The sequence below is a fragment of the Micromesistius poutassou genome, assembly GCF_964030765.1.
Source record: "Micromesistius poutassou genome assembly, chromosome: 21".
Classification (NCBI taxonomy): Eukaryota; Metazoa; Chordata; class Actinopteri; order Gadiformes; family Gadidae; genus Micromesistius; species Micromesistius poutassou.
Genome location: NC_140291.1, coordinates 11,224,389 through 11,252,299, shown reverse-complemented (window position 1 = coordinate 11,252,299; position 27,911 = coordinate 11,224,389). Strand labels below are relative to the sequence as shown.

The window sequence follows — 27,911 nt, the reverse complement described above, 5'->3', positions numbered from 1 at the left end:
TGGATGGCTAGTATGGAGAGAAGATGATGGGTGCGTGCGTGGCTCGCAGTGGTCCGGGGGCAGGCCTGAAGAGTGTTGGGCTGATGAGAGGCCCCTGGAAGAAGGCTGTGGGGCCATGTGGGCCCCGCAGAGCCAGTGGGCCCGAGGCTAGTGTGCAGAGGGCGGCGGGGTTAAAGGGGTTGTGCAGGAAGCCCGGAGGCAGGGCCTTGGACAGATGTTTCTGCAGGGCCAGTTTAGTCTGCATGGGGACACAAACAGGTCACGACCTTTGGATTAGAGTTTAGCCTGGCTTTCTCTTCACTGTTTAAACAGACCGATGCAGACGGACAGAAAACATACAACGCTGACCTCATCAACTCAACTCAATTTATATAATAGTTAATTGATATGATGATATGATTATGTTGATGATAACACTTTACAATAAGGGTACATTCATTAAACATGGATAAATATTAATGCTGTTATAAGCATTTACTAACAATTATTTAACAGTTCATTAACAGTTCATAATAGTCTAGAACTCATCAATTAACATAAGTAGTACTAGTGATATGCATTATTATAATTATTATGATTATAATTATTATATTATAAGCACAGGGGTTAGGGTTAGGGTAACCCTACAACACCACTACTGGACACCAAAATAAACACTATTAGGAAACATGAACACCATTGGTAAATGATTACTATGAGACTAACATATAATAACTATATAATAACATAGCATAACTGCATTAACTTATGTAAACAAATGGTTTATTAATGTTCCCTTATTGAAAAGTGTTAGCATAGCAATTGCTAAACCCATTGCTATGATTTCCCCCGCTATGCATATTGAATAGTGGCTCTGTGTCTGCACTGGGCACAGGGCAGTAGACAAAACGGGGTAGCACAAGTGCCTGGATACCCTGGACAGTAGAGGTGGATAAGGAGGACGCAGCACATATCCTGTTGATCAACGGTACCCTCCCATGTTCTCCCGAGTTACATTAACACCAGGATTACTCCATGACAGATGATTGTCTAATGTGGCACGTAGCAGCTGGGTTTTTTTCTTCCACCTGCTAAATGTCGATCATATTCAGGCATATATTGAGTTTTTAATTTGACTGTAACATAATATGTGTACCTAAAATAGACTTTGTCTTTCAGATGTTTAAGAACATCCTGTATTTCAACACCTGACACTAGTTGGGACTCTTCGTTCTGAGTGAATAACAAACATGTCGTGACTAGTAGTAACCAACATTCACAGTGTGGTCTATTCAAAACGACAGACAGGTCATTATTAGTAGTCACTGACAAGTGCGTTGTGGCATCGTCTGCGTACTCTGCTACATCGTCTGCCCTGTCTAAGACCGTGATTAGTCATTTATAAAGTGAATAGTAGCAGCCTGAGGCCCAGCCTTAGGTATCTGACTAGAGAGGTGCCATCTGCCCCCTGCAATGACTTTCCCCCGCAGCTCATGTTTCTAAGGTCTGTGAATGCTCACCGCCAGCAGCGTGCTTGGCTGGACCTTAGCGTACGGAGTGAACTTGGGCTTGGACGGCTTCCCACTCACACGCTCCTTGTGTCTTCGACTGCTCATGTGCTGGAGGAGAAGGAGAGACCACCAGACACTCAGATTGGTTAACAAGCCTCAGACTAAACATTTTGTTATAAAACAGATTGTTAGTCTGAACGATGAGAATATCTTAATACAGAGTAACCAAACACTATCAATGTGAAAGGGAGATGGGAGGATGTCCCGCCTCTCTGTACCTGTTTAAGCTGTGACTCAGAGTTGACGGACAGCTGGCACAGTTCACAGTGGAAGGGCTGACCGGTTGGAACCGGGCCAGCTCTGGTCTTGAAGCCTGCCCAAGACTTTGGACGGCAGGCCGTGCGGGCCGATGATGTCACCTTGACCCTGCGTTGCAATTGGGTGCCGCCACCACTCTGACCATCCAGCATCTGTTTGTGCCTGGAGCCTTATCCCACCAATGACAGGAAATGATGCGTTCAACACTTTCAGTGGTTGTGTGATTAGGAAAACTGCAGAATTGAACAAAAGCCACCGCATGACATTATTTGAGTATTGTACAGGCCTGTCAACTGCTGCACTTGGCTAAGAAAACTTGGCTAGTCCTGTTGTGGTGGGATGTAGGCGCTGATGCTATATAACCACTGCAGTAGGAAAAGGTACCACTCCAGTGGGGCTATGGAACCACTGCAATAGGACTATTTATGACTGCAATGAGGCTAAGTATCACTGCAGGACAGCAATGTGGCTTGAGTGGGGCTAGGTACCACTGCAGTGGGGCCAAGTACCACTGCAGTGAGACTACGGCACCAATGCAGTGGGGCTGCATACCACCGCAGTGGGGCTTTCGAACCACTACTTCCAGGCTTTGCACTGCTGCGATGGGGCTATGTGCACCTCTGCAGACGGGCTCTATACGTACCTAGGCAGTGCGCTTCCAGCTGGGAGTTGGAGTTCACCGTCACTTTGCACAACGGACAGTGGAGCTGCAACTTGTTCCTGCTCCTCTTGCTTCCCTTTCCCTCCTCCTCCACCGTCACCTCCCCCTCGTCCTTCGCCTCCTTTTCCTGCTGCTCCTCTGGCCCGCCCAGTGGGGATGGGCTGCCCCGGGCAGTAGGGGTAGGATCTAAGCTCTGGAGGGGCAGGAGTGGGCTGGGAAGGAGGGGGCCGGTGTAGACCACCAGCGCCTTTGACATCAGCGCGTCAGGGGGCGGAGAACATGACTGGGTGGGGACTTGCGCGGCGAGCCCCGGTGAGGTCGGCGTGGTGTCGGCGCTCGGGGAGGCGAGGAGGAGCGGCGGCGTGGGCGCCTGGGCGTGCTCAGTTTGTTGCAGCGGGGAATTCGGAGACGTTGTTGTGGCGGCGATGAGACCTGTGGTAAGAAAAGAAGGTTTTTTTTTTTTTGTTTGTTTTACATTATGAATGTTTACATACTTCACATCACTTGGAACCAAGTTCAATCAGGATCAAGACTTGCAGTAGCCATGGTTCACCAGAGATGGTGCTGTTCCCTAAGTTTTATGCTATGGTTTGGTTACCGCATTAGCTGTCTTGCGCAAATGCTACAGAAAATGAATCTATTGACACCATTTTCAGCAATATTTTATAATATTGTTTAAAGTGTTAATTTGTTGAATGCAATAGTTTGGTTAGTCTTTAAGCATTAGCTGTCTTGTACCAATGCTACTGTGAATATGTATCAATTAACACCATATCCAACAATATTTAATAATAGTGTTGAATAATAATTTTGGGATCTGCTACTCTTTTATCAATTTATTTCTTAAACACAATTCTTTCTCTCTTCATTTGTTTGTTTTCTGTTCTATTCCTCTTTAACCCAGTCTTTCCATCTCTTTATTTCATATTCTGTATCTTAATCTCTCTTTCTAATTCCGTCCGTCTGCTTCTCCATCTCTTCCTCTTTCCCCTTTTCTCGCTTTCTGCCTTCCTGCCTCTCTCTCTTTCTATCTCTTGTGTAGGGCGCTCTCTCCGTTCTTTGTCTGCATCTCCCCATGAAGCCATCAATCAAATACCATGGCAACCACAGAATTCAACGAGCTATAATTATGTAGTTACAACAAAATCACAGATGCTGGGGGAAAGAGAAAGAGTGGCCCTTTCCCTCGCAGAACAAGAGAGAAGATAAATGATGGGAAAGAGAAATTAAGAGGGAGAGGAAGACCAATAGGAGGAGGATGTTTTGTATTGTGGCGGAGGGAAGGAGGTTATGACATCGCTGCCACACCAGCGATCCCAGGGCTGTTCAGCTGCTTTCGTAACATGCACCTGGACCTCGTTGACATCAATGAACCTGCCAAGTGCTGCAATTATGATGAGAGGGGAGTAGAGAGCACAGAGTCAGTCTTTCTGCTGAGCTTTCAAGCATGAATGTGCAGCTCTGTGCATTTGTGAGCTGATAAAAGATGCAGAGAGATAGTTTTGCCTTATCAGTTTATAAAAGATCAACTGTGTAGTAGGATTGTGTGAAGCCAACGAAGACCTTGAGAATCTCAGCAATCGCTCTAGATTGGGGGAGGGGAGGGGTTAGGCCCCTGTGGGATCAGAATCACAGCATGCGTCACAAAGAAGCACCCGACTAGCCTTGCTCTAGTAATGTACCAGACGCTTCAATCAAATTGCCTTGCAGTGAATTCAGATGCATGTCATGGAGGAGCAGGGAGGCCTAGTGGTTAGGGCATCGTGCTCTAGCATAGCTACGGGTGGACATTGGGGGTGACATTGAACCCAGAACCTTTCATTTAGGAGTCATCCTAGGCACCAGAATATCCACCAGACTATAATATATATATAGAGAGAGAGAGACAGAGAGAGAAAGAGAGAGAGAGATATTTGAAAATATATATAAATACATAAAGAGAGAGATGGTTCAAAGAGGTAGAAAGGTTTCATACTGGTTCCATCGGTCCGCTGTGTGTCTCTCAGCACGGCGCCCCCTTCAGCCCTGCCACTCTCTTTCTGCCGGTCTCTCCCGGGGGCCAGGGGGGTCTGTCCGGCCCGCTGTCTGCTGCGCTGGGGGCCGCGTTGGCCCACCAGGGCCTTCAGCTTGCGTGCGTGTTTGTGGCCCTTGTAGTGGGCCTCTGCCTGGTTCTGTAATGCAGACACACACACACACACATACACCAACACACACACACACACACACACGCACATACACGCACACAGAATTACAAACATACAGCATATACATATTAGCACACATGAATGTACACACACACACACAGAATAACAAACATACAGTATGTATATATACATATATAAACATATACAGTATATACATATATACTGTATGTATATACATATATATACACATATATATGTATATATACAGACACACAGCACACACACACACACACACACACACAGACTCACGGAACCACGCACACAAAGACGTGCATGCCCATGCTCACACGCATGAGTACATGTATTTCCATATCCCCGCAGACACACACACGCAAAACAAAGTGAAGCATTTATATTCAAGAGGTGATTCAGAAGGACAGTTTGACTGCTCAGATCATCTTGTGAACATCCAAGAGTTCTCTCTGGTGTGAAAAATACTAAACATAAAATATAAAGCAACAAAAACATGCAAAAGAAGAGCATTTTTCTACAATGTATCTTATGAAACAAATACATTTTCGGTGTAGTGACCTCAGGGTTTAGAATAAAATCTCTCAAATCGTTCATCGCTGCGAATGGGTGAATGTCAGTTTGCTCCGCATTCACCTCATTGGAGCAAATGATGTGATTGTACAGTTGACTTCCTCATCACGTCATCATCTTCATCATCATCATCATCATCATCATCCTCATCATGGGACTTATGGCGTCTAAATGTCCAGTCTCTCAGAACACTTGCTCCTATCTCCTCTGATGCAATCTGACACAAAATAGCCGTTGTCCATTTTGTTTTGATCCAAAATGACCTTTTGTGTCTTTCTCGGAGGCACGAAACACATTGGGTGCATTGCGACTGCAGATCCATGCAGATTTGAAATCCCAAAATAGGTCTGCATGGTTGTGTGGCCAAGCAAATGTTTTGATCTGTGAACAGTGATATGTGCTACGAAGTACAACAAACTGCTTTTTAGAGTAAAGATCCAACAGTAAGTAAATCATATACATGTAATACTACTAAACGTTTCTAGAAAACTAATCACAAACACACACACACACCACACACAAGGTAACATGTATGAAAATATCAATAAATACATGTTATATTTTGACAATATTGAAGATATTACTGCAAAGACAAAGAACATAGACACATTTATGGTAGCTAGCAAAAGTTCACTAGCTAGAATTGCTGAGGGCAAATAAAAAGTTTAAAAAAAACTAACTTAACTTCTACAGAGAGAAATTCTATAACATAGTGAAAGTGAATTAATTGGAGAAAAAAAATACATTTTTTTCATGTTATAGAACATTGTTGGTTCATTTAAAGATGGCATGCAAACTTTTAATCATTGCGCTCGCAATAAGATTCAGGAAAAGAAATGATTCAGAAAAAAGAGAAGAGATGGAAGTTTGACACAAACTCAATATCTGGCTCTTTACGATAAAGACTCACAGATCATCTGACATTCTAGAACCCAGAACCACATTCTAGAACCCAGAACCACATTCCAGAACCGAGAACCCATGGAGCTGTGATAGGTCGGTCATCATGTGGTGTGACCATGCCAGGGGAGGGTGTGGTGGGGCGGGTCAGCCAGATTAGCTTGTCTGCTTACATCACTTTGCCAAAAGCGTAGCACTGCGTAGCGTGGACAGAAGGTCATCAACCAAAGGTCAAAGTGTGTGGCGAGGGGTGGGGGAGGGGCCCTCGGCCGTGTTGAATGTCACTGAACATCAACCGTTCAGACCGAGGCTGAAATTCACAGTTTACGTGCCTCCATATCAATACCAGATGTCCATGGCAATCTAGCATCTGGCGTGCTAATTTAGCTCCCTAGCATGCAGCTAAGTTTGCTAGCGGGGACAGTGTACAAACAAAATAATATCCTGTCAAAATAGGACAGTGGGAAAAAGTGTTGCTTGTTTTGTTTGGGTGTTGTGTCACTGGATGGCCAGGTTACAACAAACAAACATCCCATAATAGCCATACTTTGGACTGGCTCCTAGGTCTGGTCTTCTGAACTTGATCCAAGTCCACCAGCGACGGCACCAACTCCAGGTTCACAACCAGGAGTTAACAACCTTTCCTAAAAGCACAACACATTTTACAACTCTGCCCTGGCGTACTTTGGGCGTCCATGTTTATGAATCAGTGGTCTCTTGTTAGTGCTGCCCTCTACTAGTGCCGGCTCCTGTAGTCCACTCCCTGGAACAAGCAGCCACTTCGAGCTCGGTTGTAGGAGGGGAACCTTCTCCAAAACTGTGAAAAACTGGCGAGTGTATTCAGATTAATGTGGTCCTGATCTAAGTGTAGTGGCTCACAACCTTTTTTTAGCCTGGGACCCCCTTATCAGATCCACACACAACTCTTTAACCCCATCAACACCGCACCATTCTCCCTGATAAGTCGTTGCTTTTTTTCTAATCGTCTGTTTTAATCAGAATCTTTATGAGGCCTTTTAAACCGTTCAATTATTTTTCTAATGAAAAATGTACCATCAAATATCAGTAGCTTAAGAGTCAGCCATCTCCCAGGACCCTGAATGCGTATGAGGTGACCCGGATGGGCCCCCGGCCCACTGATTGGGAACTGAAGGCTGAAGACGGGTGGAGGGGGGGGGGGGCTCACCATGGAGTTGAAGCGGAGGTGGCAGATGTTACAGGAGATGATGGTCTTCTTTTTGGGCGGAGCCACGCCGAAGGTGTGGTTGATAACTGCCTTCTGCACCGGGTCCATCTATCACATGCACGCACGCACGCACGGACACACACACACACACACACACACACACACACACACACACACACACACACACACACACACACACACACACACACACACACACACACACACACACACAGAATTACAAACATACAGTATATATATATACACAAACACACAGACACACATGCACATACAGGTTAACATGCACACACACACACACACACACACACACACACACACACACGCACATACAGCACACGCACAAACACACAGGTTATGACACATGTCCCAACTACGTTCGCCCCACATATACTGTATGCAATAATGTTATTATGATATCATTTCTAAGCAGAGATACGTATTGATTGTATTGCTGATGCTACATGGTTGTAGCGATCATGTAACTTATAGGGCTCACCGTGCTAAAGTTGGGGAAGAGGTGGAGGGGACCAGTGGAGCCATTGACCCTGAGGGGCAGGAAGTGCTTGAGGCTGAGCTGCGGGGGGGTCTGGGTCGGGAGCGGGCGTCCGGGGAGAGCCAGCGAGGCAAGGAGAGGGTGAGGCTGGCCTCGGGTCAGAGCCCCTGGAGAGAGAGAGAGAAGGGCTCCATGTCAACATGAGGTCCACTACAGTAACAGTGTGCCCTACTTTGGCTGCGATGGCACCACGTTGGTTCAGTCCAGTAAACTCGTAGTAATTAGTTTAGCCCTTAATGGATAACTTCTGTATTTTTCAACCTGGTCCCTATTTCCACATGATTTTGTGTCTATGTGACTATTGCGGACAGCAATTTTTGAAATTGGTCTATTATTGAGTGAGAGCTGTTCAGCCATTGCAGCTGCCAAACTGGCTGCAATGTAACGCTATGGGGCGTTAGCGTTTGATTGATCTGGTTTGTTATTGTGTCCAATCCAAGAAATTTGGCTCTGAAATCTTGTGATAAATAAGTTCTTGCAGGAAGAGAACGGTGGAAACTTGAGTTGGAGAGAGGAGAAGGTAACCAGCAATAGATTGTTGTGTTTGACTACAGAAAGAGTAGCTTGTTGTTATCTCAAAATGTTGGTAGAGGGTTAAGATTATAATGGTATTAGAGAAATTTCCTGCAACAACTCCACACTCCTGAGATTTTAGAGTGAGACTTTCCCTAGAGGGAGACTTGATTTGACACAATAACAAACACACCAGATTGATCAAAACGTAAATAAAGAGTAGTATTTCTCTGTAGGGATCCTATCCATAATGTTGTCAGACACTTATTCTAACAATCTGAGTCTGTCTACCAGTTTGAAAAATACAGAAGTTATCTTTGAAGTGTTTATGGTATTTTTATGGTCTTTTCTGCAAGTGGAACGGAGGGCATCACAATCTGTTAAAGCCACTGGATCTCAAATCTACAATAGCCTCTTAAAAGTATTAGAAATTAGCTTCAAAGCAAATTCCAAATATTGTTATTTAAGTTTTTGTAAATTATCCTTATATTTGGTTTGAATTGGGCGTGGTTATGCTCAGACATTTAGTACAAAGATTTTGCAATTAATTGAGTGAACCATGAGTGAAGGTGCAACAAAGCCTTTCTGCTCCTACTCAGGCTGTCTCTTTGAGTCAGAGCCACCTCGTCTCTACAGCACTGCAGTCTGCAGTACTGGAAGCGACAAGGAACAATCTTCGGTAACAACTGTTACCGGCTGAGAGTGCGTTTAACAACAAATCAACAGCATTTTTGACCAATGTGTTACGATATGGCAACTAACTATGAAAAGAAAATGTGTCTATACTTTGGGTTTAATATTTGCTTTGGGTTGTCTATTTTATTTCAAATGCTAACCCAGCTTACCCCTCCCTCTGGACGTAAAGTTATGAATTTGGAATTAAATAAATTGCCTGAAGTTGGTCAAAACAGGCAAACATAAATGTACAGATATTTCGGCGTATCCCTTTAAAGAATGCTCCCAAGGCCCACAGAGACACACCGATTTATCCCATCACTGAACTGCCATTCACTGAACTATCTTCTACTTGGATTAAAAAGTGACACTTCAATTTATTCTAAATTCAAGTACGATTTTGGGTCAAAGCCTGTCTTCACTAAATGAGATAGAAGCCATTCAAAAAAAAAAAAATCACAGCCGCAAATCTAATTGGAAAATGCTGCAAATTGGCTTTTTCTCTTTATTTGTGACGCTTATTTGTTACAAGGCTAATTTAAAATGGCCGTAAGGGAGAAATATGGGTCTAAAGAACACGAAAGAATTAAGATTAAGATTAAAAGGCAGGGACGTGAGGCCCCAGCAGCAGCGAGAAGCAGTGGTTTGTCTCCCAGCGGTGTGTGGATTAATCGGGCCGTCTGCGTGACTTTTGAATCAGATCTTGGCGTTTAGTCACAGCAGCGGGGTGAGGCGGTTCACGGGCTGAATTTTGAAATGAGCAAACTGTCATGGTGGATAATAATTTGTGCACTGTGGAATCACGGACAGAGAGAGAGAGAGTAAGCCTGTTGACGGCACTTCCCCGTTTAAAACGAACCCAGTTTGTTGACAGCCACGTTTTCTCAATCCCATACAGCTGCACCAGAGGGGTTCAATAAATGGATTAAAGCTGTCGTTACTCACTTAATTTCACTGCTGCTATTCTGGCAACTACTGCTGCACTATAACTTAGGAACATTATCCGTTTAAATGAAACAATCAAACTAAATCAACATCAAACACCCTTGAAATGCTTCCTCTGTGAAGGACGTTGGCCTGCTTGTCATGAATGAGGAGGGTTTACATAGCCAGCCATCTTTCACAGGAGGCAGGAATACAATTATGAGTCAGGGAAATTACAGCATTAGACATGGTTGCTTGGAAATACTCGCTGGTTGCTAGGCGACATTGTCTGATTGCTAGGTGACACTGGCTGGTTTGTTTGCAATTGGCTGATTGCTAGGTGACACTGGTTGGTCGCTAGGTGGCACTGGATGGTTGCTGGGTGACACTGGTTGGTTGTTAGGGGAGACCGGTTGGTTGCAATGTGACATTGTGTGTTTACTTGGTGATACTGGCTGTTTCGTAGGTGACGGCCCAATCCCATTTCACCCCTTAGCCCTACCCCTCAATTTTGCGCGTTCAAGCATAAGGGTATGGCTGTCCCAATAGCCATTTCACTGAGGGGTAGGGCTAAGAGGAAGGGCTAACTAGCCCTTGAAAGTTGGTTGCTACCTGAGAAGGATGGATTGACTCAAGGTTTTTTTGTTGCACTCTAAAGTTTGTATGTTCAAATGTTCAAATGTTCAAATACGACACAAAGTCATTCCCTCTGAAACAAGAGATGTCTCCTAGACACAACACATCCCTCCCCGAGCCCTCAGTGATCCGGCCCCTCACCAACACCTTCTTTTATTGGCGCTTACTGTTACCAAAAACACCACAGTCCTATTTCCAACGCATGCTGTTTCACAATGTTAACTGAAAAGAGGAAAAAACTAAGCAAATTGTCAGGTAAGTTTTGTTGACAGGATTACAGCTGGGTGACTGAACCTCACAGCAACACCTGAGGGGAATAAAATAAAATGTTGATGAAGGAAACAGGAGCAGAGAGAGGAAATTTGTTTGTGTGTGAAATGTGATGGAATTGTGATAATATGGCTCTGATTATGTTTCATTATGTACATTTATGTATAATTATGCAACAGTGTGAAGGTTTTTAAATAATACAGACGAAAAATGATTCTTTGTTAACAGTATCTGCATTGCAGCTTTTAAGGAACACTGATGAGTGGATTACAAAATATTATGTTAACCTAAATAACACCATGACAATGAGCTGATATTCCTCAGTAGACTTTCCAGTCGACTTGTACACTTCTAGCTACACTCAATTGTCCTATATACACTCAAGATTTGGTCCAAAAAATAGATTAAAAGGAATTGTTGCAATGGAATAATCTTTAGTTAATTAGCTACACATTAAGTGTGCAACAACAGCCTTTATCTACAGATAGCTTCTGGCGGTAAATTCATAATAAAACTCAAACTATCCTATGGGCATTTCCTCTGTGATTCTGAAAATAATGTATCTATCATCATCGCATCTCAACGGAGTGTGTGGTATTAAGTATTTACATACGAGAGGAAGTGTGTGTACTATTGGAGTCTTTACCTAGCAGAGCACCTAAAGTGTGTGTACTATTGGAGTCTTTACCTAGTAGAACACCTAAGTGTGTGTACTATTGTAGTCTTCACAGAACACCTAAAATGTGTGTTGTGTTGGAGTCCTTAGAGTATAAAGTCATGAAGCATGTGTGATATTGGAGTCTTCAGAAACCAGATCACTGTAAAGCATGTGTTGAGTTGGAGAATTTCTGAAAGACTGACGAAAACAAATGCTCCCCCGTCTCCCTCATACATAAGGATAACCACATTCACACACTGGCTTAAAGATCCGCCCTCCTTTTGTGTGTTAACGTCTTTCCATAAATCATCTTTGGCCCTTTCGTTCTGCCAGATAGCAGCCAGAAGGTGGGCCCTCCCATTGGTTGTCACAGTAAACCACTCCACACACAGCTTGAGGATGTTGCTTCAGCTGGTATTTCTACCTGCCGGGCAGCACACAGTCCAGAAGGCACTCTACACTCCAAACTTGTTCCAGTTTCATCTGGAACCCCTAGGCGGCCATTTTGAGAACAGAGTGCACGCTGGGAGACTTGGGGGGGGGGGGGAAAGTGTTCAAACTGTTCACAGGGCAGAGTCAGACATGGTGTCTTCAAGGCAAACACAAGGTGATAAGGAGAAGAGCAAGATGCCCTTATCCCTACCTGCTGCTCAATGACCCATGTCTGTATTCACTGCAAGTTCCTTTGGATAAAAGTATCTGCTGATGTAGAAAACAGTATGCTGAAATGACAGATGACAAAGTACAAATACATTTTCATACTCTCATGCTTGCACATATATATAAAGATGATAAAGATGTATATTTTTAGACAGGCTTTTGTATAATAGCATTATGTTGGTTCTGCTTTGTGTTTTTATGTCTCTATCTTACTCGTCTTTTGTACTACTGTTTAAGAGCATTGACACAGAATACTACAATATTGCAATACTGTAAATCTGATCTCTGAAGCTCAGTGTCTTGTGCTCATATACATATGGTTATCAGCCAGGTGTGTGAGGGCAACAGCATGCGTCACTACCACGCGTCTACCGAGGCTTCGATCGCATCGCAGGACATCAGTCTGCACTGCAGCATCAGAGGGCTGGACTCAATGGACACTAGGATTGCGTTTTCAAAGATGAATCAATGGGAGCCAAACCTAACAAATGTCACGTCTATAGCAATGGTATCAAACCTCAGGGTTATTCAGCCAAGGTTAGTACAACGCCCAGGCCCTGTATCAAACGCAACGACTGCTGTAGGGGTTTTCGTTTTCATGGATTAAAAAGGAATAGGCCTACATTGTTCAGTTATTTCAATCTGTAGTGCAATGTTAGGATATAATAATTATGCCAAAAATGGCCCTATATATATATATATATATATACATTAAAAGGCATAAAAATCACACAGTTGAGAACCAATTGCCTACGCATATGGCGATGTGTGTCTGACACAAGAACACACACACTCAATGTATGTTTTTTGTATGTAGCCTGTTTTTAAGAGCCTGGATTGAAGCCTTTTTGTTTGAGAGACATTTTATATATTTGGTTTGCTCGTTGTTGTTCAAACTATGTCCTTACTATTACTATTTGGAGACAACGCGTCTAATGGTGTGAAACATGGTCTAATGACCAGTCTTCAGAACAAGACATATCTAAGAGGATATGGTCAAACGCTTCAGAGGACTTTGAAGGCTTTGCCCTCTCGTGAATATATACGATCGCATCGCCGGTTGTCTCACGGTTGGGACTCCCCGTCTTTCGTCCTGCAAGACGTTTTTACGCACGGTAGGGGTGGACCCTTGGCATTATCCAATGTCCTTCATGAATTGGCCTACCACTTCCTGCAATACGTAGACTAAATGTACCTTTTTATTTGGACCTGGTCTGGTACGTTCTCATAAATGCATTAATATACCACTTCCTTTTTATTTAAAAAAGAAAAGAGCAAAAAACAAACAACGAAGATCAAGAACACATACACATCAACACGAGCCCACTGTTAGCACTGCACTCTGAAGGGCAGCGTAGTAGAACGATATTTCTATGAAATAAATGATCTCTTGGTGGTTGAGCTGAATCTCTGAGCATGAAATGAGCAGCCTGGGGCGCCCGGTGACATTTCACAGCACGGTGGATGTAGAGTCTCGTCTGGCTGTGCAGAAACAGAAACAGCTCGCAAATGGGCCTACCTGCTCAAAAGAACTCTACCAATGCTTGAATGGACCCCAGGAACTGAGGTTGATCTTGTAAATGAGATAGTAACGCTGATTTCAAGCCATCTGCTTTTAAATGTGTTTGTTCGAAAAAACAACCAATATATTGTTGCTTTTTTTTGATAAACAATCATGGTGCATCAAAACAATCATGACACTAGAACTAGTACTACAACAGCTACAATAATAATTATTATTATTTGTAGTACTATTATACTACTATTATTGTATTATTATTAGTTTAACTACTAATAATAACAGAGTATTTAGATGTTACAACATATCTGTGTTAATGTCTTGTGTTTTTCGAATATATGTAATCTAAGAAACCTCCATGTTGAAATATACTGAACAGAAGAAAGGGTCTCTTTGCTCTATGATGATTGTAGTTTTCCCCTGCCCTAACACACACACACACACACACATGCGCACACACACACACACACACACACACACACACACACACACACACACACACACACACACACACACACACACACACACACACACACACACACACACACACACACACACACACACACACACAGTGTATGTATGCATGTATGTGTGCCTTCAGGCAGAATGAATCAGGCTAATCAGGGGCATGCTGTGATGGTCTTACCCAGCAGGGGGGTTGATCCAGCCAGGGTCTGGGTCTACACCCCCACTGCTCACGTCAGCACCAAGGAATCACTCAGATGATCCAGCAGTCACCACACCACCGTACCTGAACCTTCTGACTGCATGCAGCATCCCAACTAGGCTGGGAATAGGTTATCTCTCTGCTCGGGACAGTGAAACGTTTTCTTTGCTCTGCTTATCGGCCCTCTATCTTCACCAAATTCTGCATATGATATTAATACAGTTGTAGCTCTGAACAATAATGACAAGAAGAAAGAAGAAAAGGAATCAACAGGGGGAGGAGCAGGAGGAGAAGGAGGAGAAGGAGAAGAAAGAGACGCATGTATAATATAATTTCTAGATGGATGCTTTCCAATGGAAACACAAATCTGATCTTGCCAGAAGAGGTATGTGTGACCACCAATAATCAATAATCACTGGACCGAGGACCTTACGTCAAAGCCATAGTCTCGTTAAATGGACTCACTCAGGTGATTGTTAAGGGAAGGATCAACAGCAATGAATGACAAGCTAGACGGATGGAAAGGCAAAGAGTTTCACAAGTAGGAGCGTCCACCAGGTTCATGATGGTTAGATCAACCTACCAGCCTGCCCCGTGGACTGTAAATCATGCACCTGGGTGCACTGGTTTGCAGGTTCTCACGTCTCCCATGAACCAGGGTTCAGCGTGACATCATAGCGGGGGGGGGGGGGGGGTGTGTGTGTGGGGGGGGGTATTTTCAGATATTTTCTCTCAAACGCACAACGCTCAATTTCTTTGATCTCTAATCACTTTCTTTCATCTCTAATCACTCCTTTTGATATGTAATCGCACCCTTTGATTTACAATCTGCCCTTTGAAGACCGAAAGGCCCTGCAGGGACTCCAATACAACGATCCAATTCTCAGTGTTCTAGTCGGTAAAGCCTCCGAATCCGATGCTACACACACACTCTGTTTTGGTCTTCTGCTCTGACTCCAAGACTGGACAAACGTCATGGTGGTAGCCCACTGCATGAACAGCACACACACTTTAAAGAGTTTTCCTCCTCAAAGAAACCAACACATGCTTTAAAGACTCAAACACAACATATGCTTAGTGTTCAGAATGTAAAGACTCCAACAAAACACACACTTTATAGTGCTCTAGTATGTAAAGACTCTAACACAACACATGCTTTATAGTGATCTAATATGTAAAAACTCTAACACAACACGCTTTGTAGTGCTCTAGTATGTAAAAAAACTCCTACAACACACGCGCTTTAGGGTTTTCTAATCCATTGAGCTTCCGATACAACACATGCTTTCTGCAGATTATAATGTTTGATTATGATACAGGGGGTTTTCATGTACTGTCTAAATGAGAATCCCAATGAGTCTAAGCATGCATGTGTGAGTGTGTGTGTGTGAGTCTGTTTTGCTTAAGTATCTTTATATCTATGTGTGTGCGAGTCCATGTTTAAATGCTTAAGCATCTATGTATATATATATATATATATATATATATATATATATATATATATATATATATATATATATATATATATGTGTGTGTGTGTGTGTGTGTGTGTGTGTGTGTGTGTGTGTGTGTGTGTGTGTGTGTGTGTGTGTGTGTGAGATAGAGAGAGTGTGTGTGCGACTGTGCGTGCATGCGTGTATGTGTCTAAATACTTATGCATCTCTGAATGTTACATAAAGTACATATGCGGATAAGAACTCTTGCTAGCCAAGCTAACAAAGTTAAGAACGACAACAAAGAGGCGAGGTGAATGCATTTTTGAATCCGCCTCCCCCCGCCCCCTCCCCCCGCCCCCTCCCCCCAGGCCGCCCGCCTCTCCCCTGCAGGTGGAAAACCAATCAGCTCAAGCGGGACCTGGTGAAAATCCCCACTGAGGCTTTGTGTTTAACAGCCTCCAATTATGGCCGCTAATCAGGGCACATTTCTCCAGGGAGAGGAACACATAATTGCCATTCATCTGCACGGTGATATCATGTACTGTCTAAATGAGAATCCCAATGAGTCTTCCCTTTCTTCTACCGAGGATTTAAAATGACTCGTCGCGTCTCGAAAAAAGCCAGACCCCCCCCACACCCTCCCTCCCCTCTCTCCCGCACTTAACATCTTCAAACAAGGGCAATTAGAGTAACAAATAGACATTTGGCACGTCTGGGACGATTTTAATTTGTTAAGCAGTCTGTTATTTTGAAATGCAGACTGTAATTTTTGGAAGTATGACAGTTTTCTTTTTTTTTTTAAAGCAAACTGCTATTTCCAGAGTCAGAATGTAGTTTGGGAGAGGAAACGTTCCTGCCACCCTCACATACGCTGTTCCACTCTTAAACATTAATGCTGGCTAGACTCTGGGTGAGGAGTAAATGAAAACATTTAGGAGATGAAGAGAGAAAAAAAGATGCATGAATGGAAACGTATAAATTAAATATATCACATCAGCATCACAACACAAACCCCCTTCCAAAAAATAAGGCATTTAAATAGCTAAATCATTAAAATAGAGAAAAAAAGGGAAGTTAACCAAATCTGCACACACACACACACACACACACACGCACACACACAGCTCCATGTCAACAAGTTCCTACCTCTAAGCATGTCCAGGGGTGTGCAAGGTGAGTGCTATTGCCTGCTGGGTTTAAAGTTATCCTGGCTGTGTTGCGATGTCCCATGAGAGAAGATCCACTCAGCTGAGAGATCACTCAAAAAACCAACCACTGAATGAGAATTCCTCTTCTCTGGATTGCCTCCCTCTCTTTCCTCTCTTTATCAGTTTGTCACTCTGTCTTTGCTCTGATTGTCTTACTCACTCTCTCTCTCTTGCCCTCTCTCCATCTCTATCTCTTAACCACCCTCTCTCTCTCTCTCTCTCTCTCTCTCTCTCTCTCTCTCTCTCTCTCTCTCTCTCTCTCTCTCTCTCTCTCTCTCTCTCTCTCTCTCTCTCTCTCTCTCTCTCTCTCTCTCTCTCTCTCTCTCTCTCTCTCTCTCTCTCAGTGAATTGGAACATCAGTCAATGACGCTTCACCTCAGCTGTAATCCGATTGGCTGGTTAAATGATGCCATGTACAGTACATACACACGGTTCCATTAAAACCAGCACACTCCGTTGATCAGCTTAAACAAGTAAATGTGTGTGTGTGTGTGTGTGTGTGTGTGTGTGTGTGTGTGTGTGTGTCTGTTTGTGTGGCGGGGGGGGGGGGGGGGGGGGAGGGGTGGTGATGGTGAGGACAACGATGAGGAGGAGAGTGATGGAGCAAGAGGAGCGAGCAAATACGTCAGAGAGGAAAAGAGACGGAGGACGTGTAAGAGACAGATGAGGAGACGGAGCGGAGGGAGACCGGAGTGGTGAATGGTGGGAAAACTTACAGAGGTGATGTATTGTATTTTCTTTTACGCTTTTACAAGTTTTTTTTTAACGTTTTTTTTTTACCCACAGGGGGCGGGGTTTCTGCTGTTGTCCCTGATTGCGTATGATTGCACACACCTGCGTTCTCCCTTCACCAAGAGACACCACGACACGTAGCCGCGTGCCAACACCTCGGGGCAGCTGTTGAGGCTGCATTTCTCGCCGTCTACTCTACGGCATCTCAGGCTTAGCATCACTGAACTTATTCATTGTGGTTTATGACAATTATTTATATTTTTTATGTATTATACATATATTTATATTATTGTATATTATATATTATTATATATTGTATTATATATATATATTTCTATATATAATACATAAAAAATATAAATATAATATATATATATAAAATATAAATATATATAAATGATATATATTATATATATATTTATATATATATATAATATATTAAATATAAAGATATATTATATATTTTTTGTTTATATATATATATATATATATATATATATATATATATATATATATATATATATATATACACATACATATAATGAAATATTAAACCAAGTCCAACACATGTTCAAAGGGGGTGAAACATGATAGTTTTGTGTGAAATGTGTGAAAAAGTTATTAAAGTGTAAAAGCAGAACTGGAACCTTTACAATGACCAATTCACCAGCGCCCAGTACCTAATCACAGCACCCAGATGTTGCTCTCTTCAAATCATAGTCCAGTTCTGTGTTCAAATCGTAGCCCATTAGTTGGTAGCTCTAGGATCTCTTCCCAGTCATACTCTACCCAGACTTTAGTTCACAAACACACAAAGTCCCCCAAAGGAAGGACGTGCGAAAGGCAGGTATAGAACAGAACAAAACAGAGAAGAACCGTCTGCCAACTCTACTAACCAGGCTCTGTGTGATAAGTCCATGAGTGTTCTCCATGTAGCAGCTCAGCGTTCTGAAGACTTAAACCCTTCAACACTTAAACCTCCTGATCCAAAACCATGAATTACAATTTGGTGATTCCTTGGCTTTGGTTCTTCTGGTTAAACTCAAAGCCTTCTGTACATACGAACGTCTCTATGCTCTCGCTTGGCCTGTTTGTATTGACAGAGCCGGTGGAGGTGTTCATACTGTTGTTGTTATTATAGTTATCATTTCAGCCGCAGGCTCTGTAATCCCTTCAAATGAACCCAGTTGTTACTGCAGTATACCCTGAAACCCACTGTCCCAAATGTCACGCAAATAGACGGCATGCTTTGCAACTGCGACAGCAACACACACACATGCACGCACGCATAGCTATACATACATACAATGCACATACACAGATGTGTGTGTGTGTGTGTGTTTGTCTGAGCTGGAGTGTATGCGTGTGTGTGTGTGTGTGTGTGTGTGTGTGTGTGTGTGTGTGTGTGTGTGTGTGTGTGTGTGTGTGTGTGTGTGTGTGTGTGTGTGTGTGCTTGAGTGTATGCGTGCATGTGTGTGTGTGTGTGTGTGTGTGTGTGTGTGGTGTGTCTGTCTGCGTATGTGTGTGTGCGTGTGTGTGTGTGAATGTATTTATGTATGTATGTGACATGAGTCACAGTTTAGGCGGGAGGACAAAGGCCGAGCTGACAGATTTACACCTGAGGTCAGCCTGCAGTTAACAGAAAGGGCAGTGGATGAACCCCCCCCAGAGCCCTAAACTTCCAGCTCAAACTAAACATTTGTTTCTACCGTATGCATTGTAGAGTAAAGTTGTATGTAGCATATGTTATAGGACAACGCAAAGACTAAAAAAAGGACACAATGGGATTTGAAATAGTAAAGGCAGGCAAACATATTAACTGACAGTGGATCTGGTCTCCAGAACAGTTAGTCAGTTGTCTGATTCTGTACCGTCGCTCTTGTTACCATGGAGACTAATCAACAGGCCAACCCAAACGCAGCCCCGCTGGTCCCTTTGCCTTATTTTGAGGGGCCACAAGCAAGTGGCCTAGCCCTCTTTTCATGATCCGCTATTAATCCAAGCAATTAACGAGAGCAGCTAAAGAAAGGCTAATATTGTTTCAGCCCCGGTGAGGGAGTGGGGTATTATTAGCCTGGCTGCTAACAGCTAGCCTCGGTATACTGCAGGGATTCATAGCAGGAGTCAGGCTAATTCACCAGGTGCGTCGCACGGCTCCTGGCTGCAGTGAGGATGAAAATTACATTTTAAGAGTCAGAGGAGAGGAGTTAGATACAAATGTGTGTACGTTAATTATCTTGTGTGTGGCTGCTATTCAGGTATTGAATGTAATGTGTGCATTGTCCTATGTTTAGGCGTATATGTTGGCCATGCGCAGCTTTGTATAGATATATGTATAGATATATGTATGTGTGTGTGTGTGTGTGTGTGTGTGTGTGTGTGTGTGTGTGTGTGGCTGTGTGTGTGTGTGTGTGGGTGTGGGTGTGTGTGTATGTGTGTGGGTGTGTGGGAGTGTGTGTGTATGTGTGCCCGTGTGTGTGTGTTTGTGTATGTGTATGTGTATGTGTGTGTTTACGAAGACACGTTGCACGTGGATGAGGTGTGACTAAAGAAACTTAGCCCTTTATTACAACGTGGACAACAGTCTTAAAACAGGCTGCTCCTCTGTGTAAATGCATTTTTACGGGTCACTTCTGAGCGTCATAAAACGAGGTCATGTTTTTGTAACGCTCTCAAGACATTTGAGAGAACAACTTTCCCTGTCGTTAATTAAATACGGTTAACACAAATGATATCTCGGAGAACAGACAGTATTGTGTTTGACGCAGTCAGTTAGATCGCCCCGGCTCATTGAATTCACATTCATCTCATCGGATGTCGATGCCGTTAGAGTCTCTAAATATGGCGCGCTGGCAGCTCTGTGAGTCATGTGTTTAGGACGGCTCAGTGAGGCCTTAGCCCTGCTTAGCCCTTAGCACTCTACTCCGCTGGAAACAGACATCAGGCTAGTCTCCACAGCTAGCCGGGTCAGTGGTTCAGGGGAATAGCATGACACGCTCTGAGTGCTACGAAACCTTTGCAGTTATATTGGTCGTATTGATAAATTTGTCACATTATACAGCAGTTAGATCTGACCCCATCAGTCAAGCTCCTGAGCAGCTCGGACACTGGACTCTGTGCCCACGATGCATCACATGTGCCGTCATCCATGCATGGCTAAGCACTCATATGTAATTGTTCAATCGTACAACATAAAGTACTTTATGTAAATTATCACAACAACACGAGAGATATAAGATCAAAGATATCAGCAAAACAATCTCGTACAGTTCCCATATGTTACACATCCGCACATGGGATCTTCATGTTCACTTGAATCTGCCGTACGTGACGAGTCCTTCACGGTGCACACAGTGCACTGTGGAGATGTATTAGTGTTGAGGCTTAACGCAGCATCAATGTCCTCACACCGCCTGCATCCATTCCCGACCATTACCTTTTACAATATTGTCTAAGACCCCGGAATAATCAATACTCTCTTTATGATACACTATAGATTATACAAACACATCCCAGCATCGGGATCACCATATAGGAACGATTTGATTTACCAGGCCCAGAATCTGCAGCTCCAGTCATTTTATCGGGGCATGGCTTTTGGTTGGTCGTTGTGTGCGTAACAAAAATGCTAATCAGCAGTGGAATTTCCAACAACCAATTTTGTATTTTCCAAACGTTTTTCCAAACATTAGCAATGTGCATGACATGTCCGCATTAGTCCCTTACAGCCTAAATGATCGGAAAAAGGGTCCAGGGTGAAAAAATCCCCACGTTTTCCTTTAACAGAGGTTGATACCAGATTCCTTGTCTCCTCTCTTTTAGGCTTTCTTTCCATGCAGATGCTACAGAAATAATAGCCAAAGTGCATCCACGTTTTCTTTCTTTCTTTTCGTTTAGTTTGTTACGGCGTCAAAACATTGTGGGAGAGAGGAATGGTTTAACGGATCAAATCAGCGACTAGAGAATGTGTTGAGATAGGCACAGCTGTGTATAAGACCGGATAAGGGCGCTGCCAACTGAAACCAAATGGTCTATATGTAACCCAACTGTTAACTGTACCATTACTGTTAACCAGTAATGGTATGGGTCACTAGTTGAACTGAAGAGATGGGAACTGAATAGGCAGTAGCTTCTGTGTGTGTGTGTGTGTGTGTGTGTGTGTGCGGGGGGGGGGGGGGGGGGGTCATGTGTGTGTTCTTGAACGATTCAGTTTAAGGCCAGTCTTGATCGGCTCTCTCGACTAGTTCTGAGTAGTCGCAACCGGTTCGGACCAGTTCGGACCGGTTGCAGGTGGTTCTGGTGTGTGTTCTGACTGGTTTTCTAGATGGTTCTCTGACTATAGGTTCTGACCTGTGTTGGCGGCCTTGCTGAGGCGGCGGAGCCTCCTCTGGTGGGTCTTCCCGCGGTAGTGGATCTGCGCCTGGGCCCAGGAGTTCAGCTGGATGCTGCACACCTGGCAGGGCGTGGCACTGCCGTTGCCCTGGCGACGCTCTCGCTTGGCCCGCCGCCCGGCGACCAGCTCCCTGTCCTCTCCTTCCTCGTCCTCGTCTTCCTCGTGAGTCCGGGGAGGAAGGCTGTTGTCCGGACAACCAGGGCTCTTGGGGTACTTCATGTCTGAAGAGAGAGGTCCAAAGGTCACAAGGTCAAAGGCGGTGAGATGGACTTTATCGAAAATGTAACAAATTTGTGTCATCACCTGCAATCTCATATACAATTTTACACTTAACAACAAAAAAGAGCTAATATCCTGGAATATATACATTTTCTTATTCCATAACTCAAAAGGTTTCAAGATGAAGTGTGTATCTTTCACATTTGCAGTGAAGAGACGTTCCCAGCTTGTTCTAAACCGCAGCTACCACCAGGGGGCAGCAGAGGTGCACCACTCGGTCAGAGGTGGTCGGAGATTTCAATGTATGTGTATTCTCCGTCTGCTTAATTCAGCACATTTTATTTGAACTGCACCACATTTCATTAAAATCATCTCCCTCTGAAAATCAGCTTAGCTGCAATGCAATGTACTCGAAGCACACACAAATGTGCCATCAACAGAGAACAAGGTGCAATATTCAAAGAATGACCCATGAAATGTAGTCAAGGACGTGGTGGTGTGTGCAAAAACCGTTCGTCTCTTTTTAAAGGGTGTAAACCCCTGTTTTTGACGCATCTAAATGCTTCAAAAAACGTATTTGCAGCAAATCACCGCACACACACACACACACACACACACACACACACACACACACACACACACACACACACACACACACACACACACACACACACACACACACACACACACACACACACACACACACACACACACACACACACAAAACGCAGGCAAGAGGAGCTGCTACTTCTAACCTCAACCAATCAGAGAGCAGTAAGCAAAATGTCCCGGGCATGAAAACAAGATGGTCCTTTGTGAGAGAGAGCACACCACCCTGTAATACCTGTAATGGCACAGCAATTTCTGGTGACGGACAGAATAAATTAGCCCCCAGCACAATGCAGACCTGTCTGAAGATGCGGAGATAGAATTGAGGGCTTTTCTGATGAAAATTGAATCAATTAGGATCTGTGGGGGGTGGTGGGGGGGGGCCTTGGATGGTTCACACCCACATAAACGCTTCCTTCCCCCAACCTAGAAAGCAAGGGTTTAACAGACTTTGCTGATGGACAGAATATACTATTTTTAGTGAAGTGAGGCTAAGGCTAGCTAGTGCTGATCGGGGTGTGTAATGGAGGCGTTACACTCTTACAGAGTATTTAGACCAGTGTCAACGCGTAGTGACACACAAAGCATGCGCAAACAAACACAGTACACACACACACACACACACACACACACACACACACACACACACACACACACACACACACACACACACACACACACACACACACAAAACCCAAGCACACATCTGAACACACACACACACACACACACACACACACACACACACACACACACACACACACACACACACACACACACACACACACACACACACACGTACACACGTACACACACACATGCAGAGGGCCACATGCCCATCTTTATGAGGAGGTGGTCAGGAATGGAGATACATAACAGCCTGTTAGCTCTAATGGTTTCTGAAGGGCTGCCTGCTGGCTGGATGCTGCTGAACCTCGCTGTCTGGGGCCATTCCACCCAGACCCCGCCGTCCCTCTCCACAACGCCTCTGTTTTCACCGCTATTAGGCAGCCGCATAGTCTAGTGGTCGGTCCCCCTCTCATCCTCTAGCCCCAGGGTCCTGGGTTCAATCCTTTATGTGCCTCTGCCTACTTGTTAGCATTCCTGAACAACCTTAACCTGCTCCTTAATGACCTGTCTCTGTGTTCACCCTCTAACGACCCATACCTGCTCCTTATTTAACAGTCTCAGTACAGTCTAACACTTACCTGCCTCTTAACGACCTGTCTCTGGATTCACTGTCTAACCCCTACCTGCTCCTTAATGACCTGTCTCTATATTCACTGTCTAACCCTTACCTGCTCCTTAATGACCTGTCTCTGTATTCACTGTCTAACCCCTACCTGCTCCTTAATGACCTGGCGCTATATTCACTCTCTAACCCTTAACTGCTCCTTAATGACCTGTCTCTATATTCACTCTCTAACCCTTAACTGCTCCTTAATGACCTGTCTCTATATTCACTCTCTAACCCCGACCTGCTCCTTAATGACCTGTCTCTATATTCACTCTCTAACCCCTACCTGCTCCTTAATGACCTGTCTCTGTATTCACTGTCTAACCCCTACCTGCTCCTTAATGACCTGTCTCTGTATTCACTCTCTAACCCCGACCTGCTCCTTAATGACCTGTCTCTGTATTCACTGTCTAACCCCGACCTGCTCCTTAATGACCTGTCTCTGTATTCACTGTATTATTCACTGTAGCCTCTCTGTGGCTGTGTACCTCCGTCAAGACATGGCGAAGAGAACAGGACTGGAGTTCGGAGCAGAGTAGAACATTTTCAACTGGTTGGTGGAGACAAAGATTGTATAAGACATTATAACGTGTTTAAAACAAAACAAAAACAGGATTTTGGGTTCACTGGCTCATCAATCATCTCTCACCTAAACGTGATCAATCTCTAACCCAATAACTAATCGTAACCAAAATCAAACCATTGTTAATCTAATACTACTACTTAACAATTTCACAACTTAAACCTCAACCACCCTATCTCTAACCTAACACCAGAGTCTAACTATAAAGGAGCATCACCATCTCTAATGCACCATGGTAACAACCACTAGTTATCTGTTTTAACACTCAAGAGGAGCACTGCTTGGCCCCTGCAAGTAGACAAAGGAGGACCCGAGTTATCGGCATAAGACTTGCCAATCACAACCAAGCATAACAAAGCACAGCTTAAGTGGCTGATTCAACTCTGTGGTTCTCTCTATTTGTCTCTTTGTGTTGTGCAGTGCTCTCTCTCTCTATCTCCCCCCCCCCCCCCCTCTCTCTCTTGTTCTCTCATCCTCAGCTGGTATACCAGAGCTCAGCTAAGAGACAGAGTTGTGTGCTTGATTACATGTGTGTGTGAAGAGCTCTACCTGTGAGTGACATTAAGTGTGTGTGTGTGTGTGTGTGTGTGTGTGTGTGTGTGTGTGTGTGTGTGTGTGTGTGATAAAGAGGATGTTTAGGATAAGGGATGAAGCCAGACTTCTTGAGGAGGGATGTGTGAGTGATAACACTCACAGTAAAGTAAATATATTTCAACTGAGAGTTGAAAATCCGATCTCTTACTGCTGGAGATCAGGACATTTGAGGCAAGCAAGAGTCTTACATTTTTTTTTAGTATTTAAACATTTGATTAAAAGTTTTGCCATAGCCAATATAATATAATTATATTTGTTAATGCCATACTTTTAATATAATATTGATTAAAAATATATAATATAACACAATATAATATGATATATGCTGTTATGTTATGCATTTGGATCCAGTTAGGTTAGGCTAAGCTTAGTTGGGCAATAGGCCATGATGGACTTAACTAGGCTTTGCTATATGATATATACACTATATATACTATGCAAGGCTAGCCTAAAATAAGCATATGCAAGGATAGGTCCGATAAGGTCAGGTCATGTCAGGTCAAGTCTGCTCAGGTCAGACGAGGCTAGGCTAGGCTAGGCTAGGCTAGGCTAGGCTAGGCTAGGCTATGCTATGCTAGGCTATGCTGTGCTAGGCTAGGCTATGCTGTGCTATTCTATGCTATGCTATGCAAAGCTGCGCTATGCTTGGCTAGGCAAGCATAAAAGGGTATATATAGAAAAAAGGCCACCTTCTGGAGGCCATTTGGCTTCAGCTGCTACCATCAGTGTGATGGCAGGGCGTGGTGCGCTGTGGTTCCACATCCTAGGCTAGCTAATTCATCCATCAGCTGCAGCTAATGAAGCCGGCTACGGCGAGCTGCACTGGTGGTGATGTGGAGAGGTTTAAGCAGTATGGTAATATATGTTGCGCAGTAAATGTCCTGTCTTGGGTGAATAAAGTACTATCTTGTCTTATCTTGTTTGAACGTATATATTCACTATTTATGTATCAATCTACTTCAATGTTTTAGTTGTACTTCCTGGAAGAGGCGAGACTATACCAGACACATCCATGAGGCTGCTTGAGCCTTGATTGACAGGTGTCATGGTGACAAGCAGCTGTGTGTCAGGGTGTTGAGCCAGAAGGGCTGAGAGGGATGTTTTGAAGTAGAGGCTGGATGAACATTTGGAAATGACATTGGCCTGGGCATTGAGTTCTCTCTCACACTCACACACACACACACACACACACACACACACACACACACACACACACACACACACACACACACACACACACACACAGCAGCTGTTTCCAGTATGCCAGTGTAGGGATCATGCAGGCAGCAAAAAACAATTACCGATAATACTGATCTCGTAATATGACATCTTATAATAGATTATATAAAGCATTCAATTATAGTTAGGGCCGTCCAGCACAACTGATCCAGACTAGGTCAACTTGTAGAGCAAGGCATTAACACCGCCAGGGTTGTGGTTTGATTTTGAATAAAAGTCAGCACCAAATGTGAAACCAGTATTATGAACTTGAGTGCTAAGATGGAAGTTCTGTTCCTGATTGCTGTCATCTAAAGTCACTGAAAAACAACAAAATGTCATGTCACATCCACGAGGCCTGTGATGGTCCAGCTGAAGAACGGTGGATACCCTCCTCCTGTCTCTAGGTAGACTATCTGTAACGTGTGCGCTTGCATGTTTCACGACTTTCTGTCGCTGGGTATATATTTCCTGGACTCTATAAAATAAACGCCTATCCATTTCCAGCGTGACTCTCATAAACACCTGGCACTTTCCGCTGTTAATTGAAATACCACGGCTATAAATAAAAGCTATATGGTTAGCCAGTGTCCTGTCACGTACATTCACACATCAAAGGAGCAACCACGATCGCTGTGCTGGTGGCAGGCTTGGAATACACGCATTCCCACCGCGTGTTGACGTATGGACAGATGGATTATTGTTATTGGCGATTCCGCGTAAGGGCGGGGATATGGGGAGACGACGCGCTGCGGTTCATCTCTTAATGCTTCAGGCTATTTTGAATTGAACGGTACCAGAGGCTTGCCTCTTCAACCACGATCCCCTTCAAAGGCAGAAACAATAAAACAATCTAAAGTGTGGGTGATAAAATAAAAACCTCTCTGCTCCCACCATCTCTACCATCGTTTGTCTCTCATTGAGAAGGGTTGCATTCACACACACCTCTGATTGACAGGCAGGAAGTATTCCCTGAAACAATGAGAGAAGAGATTGGTCAGGAATTTGCCGGGAGAGGTCCGGAATCTTAATTGTCTCAGAGGGCGGGGGGAGTCACAACATTTCACACGGTAATGACTGACAGCTTTTCTACCAAATCACACTCAAATTGTTGTCTTGTATCGTGCCTACAGAAGCTTTGCCTTACATCTATGAATCGTTTACGAATCAAAGAACCAAGAGTTCTGGTGAAAATTCAAACCGCCCAACTTCAACAACAAAGAGGACACTTCAACTGATAATAACAACGAATAAATCATTTAAGAAAAGCGCTGTAATAAAAACCTT

At 43.8% G+C, this 27,911-nt stretch overlaps 1 protein-coding gene across 1 annotated transcript; it reads right to left on the bottom strand.

Annotated features, from left to right (window-relative positions):
- Window positions 1-7: 7 nt before the first annotated feature.
- LOC311366832 (zinc finger protein 385C-like) lies at window positions 8-22,383 on the bottom strand (the record flags this gene model as incomplete). The annotated part of the gene is made up of 8 exons (XM_084485600.1): window positions 8-238; window positions 1,500-1,598; window positions 1,769-1,977; window positions 2,452-2,901; window positions 4,445-4,640; window positions 7,303-7,410; window positions 7,817-7,980; window positions 22,122-22,383. The coding sequence occupies 8 exons, from the start codon at window positions 22,381-22,383 to the stop codon at window positions 8-10; spliced, it is 1,719 nt and encodes a 572-aa protein (XP_084341726.1).
- Window positions 22,384-27,911: the final 5,528 nt, after the last annotated feature.